This window comes from Pantherophis guttatus, chromosome 7 (genome assembly GCF_059756535.1).
Source record: "Pantherophis guttatus breed Tessera chromosome 7, ASM5975653v1, whole genome shotgun sequence".
NCBI classification, from domain to species: Eukaryota; Metazoa; Chordata; class Lepidosauria; order Squamata; family Colubridae; genus Pantherophis; species Pantherophis guttatus.
Genome location: NC_142069.1, coordinates 77,666,034 through 77,672,033, shown reverse-complemented (window position 1 = coordinate 77,672,033; position 6,000 = coordinate 77,666,034). Strand labels below are relative to the sequence as shown.

The 6,000-nt window shown below is 50.5% G+C and overlaps 1 protein-coding gene across 3 annotated transcripts in view; it reads left to right on the top strand.

Moving 5' to 3' along the window:
- The first annotated feature begins 2,980 nt into the window (after positions 1 to 2,980).
- Positions 2,981 to 6,000, top strand: part of GRAMD4 (GRAM domain containing 4) — a 91,924-nt gene continuing 88,904 nt past the window's right edge. The window contains exon 1 of one of the 3 annotated variants that reach the window (XM_060684153.2): positions 2,981 to 3,544. In XM_060684153.2, coding sequence (XP_060540136.1) covers positions 3,516 to 3,544 — 29 coding nt within the window. In that variant the 5' untranslated portion in view covers positions 2,981 to 3,515. The remainder of the gene's footprint in view (positions 3,545 to 6,000) is intronic. The other 2 variants (XM_087874266.1, XM_060684154.2) reach the window with 2 other exon arrangements.

Here is a 6,000-nt window from a genome sequence, read left to right as displayed (position 1 = left end):
ATAACTGTCCCCTTGCCTATTACCTTAACCTCGCTTTGGTCTGCAACCTTGATTGAGAAATCCTCTCTTTGGAACGATGAGAGAAGTTTCTGGTTGTATGTGGTGTGGTTGGAGGCTCCAGAGTCTAGGAGCCATGAATTGGTGTCTCTGCCCTGATGTGTTATGTGAGTGCGTTCTCCTATCCCATATAATGACCCCGTTCTGCTGTCACGTGAGCTGTCTCTATTCCCTCTTCTATCCCTGGGGTTGGGTGAATCTCTGCGCCTGTATCTCTCCTCAGAGGTGCGTCTCTCTGTTTGCCTGAACCTATGTTCAGGTCTGCCTCTCTCCCTGTAGTTCTTGGGGCAGTCTCTCTTGAGATGCCCCCTTGATCCACAGATATAACACTCTGATATGTTGTGTTGTTTCTCTTGGAAGACTACCCTTTTCTCGCTCTTATGCTCTGTGGAGGGGCCAGAGCGCCTCCTCTTGAGATTGTCTTCTGCTATGAGTTTGTTGGACAGCTTTTCCACGGATAGCAGGCCTAGGCTAATGGTATCTAAGTGTGATAAGAAGCTGTCCCATGAGTGATCTAAAGAGTTAATTATTACACTCTTCATGATCTGATCGGATATGACCTCCCCCCTAAGGTGGAGTTCTGCTCTGGTAGCGCTTAAGGACACTAGGTGCTCACTTATGGGGGCCCCTGGTTTTAGTCTGGCAGAGAAGAAGTCTTTGGAGATCTGGGTAGTGGTGGACACACTCTCACTGTAATACAACCCAAACATTTTCTGTATGATTTCAGATACTGTGAGATTATGACCAATGCAGTGATAGATCGTGGGAGATATGCTTGCAATTAAAAGGTAAAAAGCCCTATGGTGCGTACAGTCCAATTCCAAGGACCAAGGTTTCTCTGGGGGGTCATTAATAAAATGTGACATATTTTCTTTTAGGAACACTACCTGGAGCTGCTGTGACCACTCTAGGATATTGCCCCCATCCATCCTCAACTTAGGAAAGTCACTCGGTAAGTTCCCAGCATTATTTGTAAAGTTACTTACTGCTGGCTGCTGTCCATGGTTCCTTATGTGCCTATAACAGCAATACGGCATGGGAACGCTAGCCGGCATTTTAAAAGTCCCGCTTTGCGATTTTTTTCTCTTTTCTTCTTCTAGGCGGAAGAGCGCATGCGCGAAGTCCATTTCTGCCCTGCCGTCGTCGAGGAAGGACCTGTTCATCGCGGCTCCGGCGTAGAGGTCTCCATCGGCTGGGTAGGCCTCGACTTCGGTCTTGGGGGTCCAGGTGCGCTCCGGATGGTGGCGGTCAGCAGCGGCTTCATCAGGGTGACGATCCTGGCGGTGCTGGGGTCTCGGCGACGAAAGTAAGTAGCTGGCCCAGTCCCTGCGTTCTGGGGTGCGCGGTCCGGGCGATCGGCGGCGCGGTGTCCTTGGGGTGCGCAGGGGGCTTGGTGTGCTGGCGTGGGCATCGTCGACCCTCGGGTGGGCGTTCCGGTGCCCCTCTCCTCGCCTTCCCTTTCGTTTGGGCCCTTCCGGATCCCTTCTTGTGACTTTGAGGCCCGGGCCGAAGGCGGCGGCGAGGGTCCTCATGGCCTCGTCGACTTGCCGTTCGGTTGGGGGGTCCCCGCGGCCCGAATCGGACTCTGCCCCCTCGCCCCAGTCGTTTTCATCATCGCTTGGGGTCGGATATTTTTCACGCGCCGGCCATTTTGAATCCCGGCTTCTGATTGGGCGGGGTTCGGCCATTTTGCCCGACCACGTGGTCAAAGATGGCCGCCGTTTTGAATTTAGCGCGGGGCTGTGGGGCTCGGTGACCGTAGTGGGGTCGTTCTGGGGCGATCCACTCACCGAATTCAGTTCTTCGGGCTCCGGGTCTGAGTCTTCCTCGCTCCCCGCCACCTCGCGGTCCATTATGAAGCTTCGTAGGTCCGCGAGGAGATTCTTGTCATTGGCTCGCTCTTTTAGCAGCCTCAGGACGTCGATTCTCAGTTTTTCTTCCTCTTGATCACTGGGATTCGTTATTTCCCTTTTGTTGGTCTCCCTCCTTTCCTCCGATGTGGTGGCTTTGGGATCAGTCTTGGTTTCTGCCTTCCTAGGCGATCCTGCTGGGTTGCTGTCCCTTTGCTTCGGTGGAGTTGCCATCTCGTAGGCAGTGATGTATCTTCGTTGTAGGTTCGGAGGTTATTGGGCCATCCAACCATCCTCTGCTACCATATTGTTACAAGGATTCATGGATCAGGCCCAACAGCGAGACATGAGTCAGTAGATTAATTAAATCTCTTTTATTCACAGGATCATCTCAACAACACTTGCAACATCTGGATCTGAAGAGCGAGGAGGAGCGTGCCCACCTTTTATGCCAGAAGGCGGAGACTTAGGTAAGGAGGGGTTAGTGGGAAGAGCTGGACAGGTGGGAGTTTGGATTAACCCCTGCACTGCTGCACTATAGCTGACCCCTGGCACAGTTAAGGCATTTACCCTTGACATATATATATTCTGTTGTAAATTATAGGACTACCTGTACTTGGATGGGAAGCCGTGAGGAAGCCTCAGATTAAAGTTAATAAAAATAAATAAAAAAACAAAAAAAACAAGAGGTAACAAACCAATTCTGTCCAGAGGACGGTAGGGTTTATTTCAAGACCAATTCAAGGGAGCAAATTCTGCGCTACTATTTTATTTTATTTTTTTATTTATTTTCTATTTTTCGTCAAGCATGTATTTTATGACAGATAACAAGTGTAAACATAATTATAAATACATGAAAAGGATACGAATAAAAGAAAACATTAGGACAGGGAGGCACGCCGGTGCGCTTAAACAACATTAATTAAGTTCCTGTTTAATTAATTTAAATATATTTTTTTATTCCTTGCGCAAACGATCTGGTTCGATTAACCCGCGGAGAGTTCGGTTCGAATCGCGACGATTCATCCTTCCTTCCTCCGCGCCCTCCTCCCTGAGGGGAGCGCAGGCAAAACGAAGCCCGTCAGCCCTCCCTCACAGACGGCCGGCGGGCCCAAAAGAAGCGTCTCTCCTCCGTCCTTTCCCCCGCCGGGGACTCCCGGACGGCTCCCGGCTCGAAAAAAAGCCTTGCCCATCAAGATGGAAACAGGCGGAGCTGAGCGGCTTCGGAGGCCGGCCCCTTTGCGCGCTTCGGAGGCCGCCGACGCCGGCGATTGAAGGAAGGCGAGAGCGGTGACGGCAGCGGCGGCTGCGCAGGGTTTCTCGTCACCGGCCTTGGCTGAGGCGTTCAGGCAGGCGGGCAAGGCGGGCAAGGCAGGCGGGCGGGGGGGGGAGGAGGGGGGGTTGCCTGGAGGCCGGAGCACCTGCTGCTGCTGCTGCTGCTGCTGCCGGCCCCGCCGAGGCTTTGGGAGTCCGGCGTTGAAAACGAAAAGCGGAAAAAAAGCCGGTGGCGCAATCCGGGCGAAGCTGCGGCAACGAAGGGATTCCCGGGGCATCGCGACGGTGGAAGAAAGGGAGGTGAGCGAGGGCATCGCCGGCTTGGCAGCGTGGATGAAAGTTTGGTCTGAATTCCGTGCAGGGTAAGGAACAAAGCCTGCTGCCGTCCCGCCATCCCCACGCCCGCCCTTGTCGCCCGCCTCTTCCTCCTCCTCCTCGTGGCCCACGGAGAAGCGCGGGAGCCCCTTCCCCGCACAACGACTCTCTTCCAGCTTCGCTTCCCTTCGCCTTCGCTTGGGCCTCGGCCATCCTCTCCCCCCCATTCCCCGATGGAGAAAGGACTTCCTTCCCTCTCCGTCCCGTCTTGTCTCGGATCTCCTCAGCGTCCCCTTTTTGCTTAAAACTTGACCCACTCCTCCCCCCCCTTTTTTTGTTGCCTGCTTGGAGAGAGTTGTCCCCCGCCCTCCACTGGGATTTTTGGAAAGCAGCCCCCCCACCCCACGCTCCCCAACCCACCTCTGCCCCTTCCCCCCTTCAAGAAATTGCAATAACCTTTTTTTTCTTTCTTTCTTTTTTTTTTTTGGAAGTTCCTTGGACGTTTTGGTCACCTTTCACCCCCCCCACCCCCCCATCAACCCAGGAGGCTTATTCCCAGCTGCCACTTCGGATCCTTTGAAGTTTCTCAGCTTCAGGAACAGTAACAAGAGTTGGACCTTGGAGGTCATCTAGTCGGGGTGGGGGGTGGGGGTTGGGGGTCGGCAACCTTTCGGACCTCAGGGACCACTAAATTCATAATTTGAAATCCCGTGGACCACGAATAAGAATTTTTTTAAAAAAAGAGAAATAGTATTTAGTGCAATATAAAAAAATGCAAATAATGTTTTTCTGCGGGCCACCAAAATGTTCTTACGGACCACCGGTTGGTGACCGCTGATCTGGTCCAATCCCTTGCTCACGCAAGAGACCTATACTAGGGATTCGAACCGCCGAACTGCTGACCTTTCTGATGGACAAGCTAGCCAATCACCTTCCCTGGCTCCTGTTTGGCACACTCCCTAATCCGGTGCGGTGATCTTCTCCTATGCCCCCGCCCTGGAAAGGAAGACACCTCCCCCCCACCCTCCCCAAATCCTGAATGTCTTTGCCAACTGGAAGGAATGGAGGCTGAGCAGCAGCAAGTTCCAGGGATTCCTTGGGAGGAAAATGTTCCTTTTGGGGCCTCTTTTTCACCTCATTTTATTCTCCACGGGTAACCTTCCTTCTCTTGGTTGTTGTTTCTCCGCCGCCCACAAAATATTGAGGGACAAAACTTGCACCTGAACTTTCTGTCCCTGAAAGGATTGCTCAGTCTTGCATTTCTTCCTCATGCTGCGGCATTCTTTCATAAATAGAGGAAATTGTTTCCTTGCTTGTGTGCCCTGATTTGACCCGAACTTGTGATAATTATAGGTAGGCATCAAGGTAGTTTTCTTGGCAACAGCATGGAAATAGTTTGTCATTTACCTTCTCCGAAGGTGTGTGCTTGATTTTCCAGTCTTCTTAACAGCTGAAGGATTTCCTGGTGGTGTCCTATCCAAGGATTAATTGGATCAAATCAGCCAAGGTCAGCTACTGATTGCTGTGAGTTGCTTTCCCATAGGTTAATATTAAGGTTCTTTTGGAAGAGGTGGCTAGAAGTGTGAAAAAGTGAGTTTCTTTTAAATATTGTCCTTGGGACTGGTGAATAAATAGAGCTATTGAGGAGGCTGTTTACTTTTTGGAAAGTTTTGTATGTTTTAGGTTTGGTGGGGCTCTGACGGCTTGTTATTTAAGCTCGGCTGCTGGAAGAACCAAACTACCTCTTATTTGTTTTCTCTCCCTGAAACATGTCTTCAGTTATAATTTGTAGTACCCTCAACTTACAACCATTCATTTGAAGTTACAACAGCACTGGGGAAGACAGGATCACCATGGTTGGCAGATGTGGTAGCAGAATTTTGTTTATTAGCTAGTAGAGTTGGGCTGTGCTTTCACATTCTGTCTTGGAGTATATATGAAGTGCCTTTCTCTAATAAAGTGGCTGCACCTTGAAAAGAGGCACCTAGGCTTTGAACTGTTGCATAGAACAATTAATCAGTGGAACAACTCGCCTCCAGAAGTTGTGAATGCTCCAACACTGGAAGTTTTAAAGAAGATGTTGGATAACCATTTGTCTGAAGTGGTGTAGGGTTTCCTCCCTAAGCAGGGGGTTGGACTAGAAGACCTCCAAGGTCCCTTCCAACTCTGTTATTCTATTCTATTCATACAAGTCCTATGCTATGAAGAAACTTTCGGAGACTCAATCTAAAGCATTGCCCTGACTTTTAAATAGTGTGTGTGGTGTTTGGATCTAAAACGTGCTGGCAAAGTGTTGACAACTCCTCAAAGAAGCCACACCCTTTTCTGGGCGTGTGTGTGTGTGTGTGTGTTCAAAGAGGCATGCAGAATGCAATCACATGTCATTCCCTGTTGTTGTCTCCTGAATTCCAACGTGTATTTTCCTAAACCTAGAAGGACCTGCTTACAGGTACAGCAAGGATACCCCATGCTACAACTGAAGCATTCTTGCTTGCTTTAGATT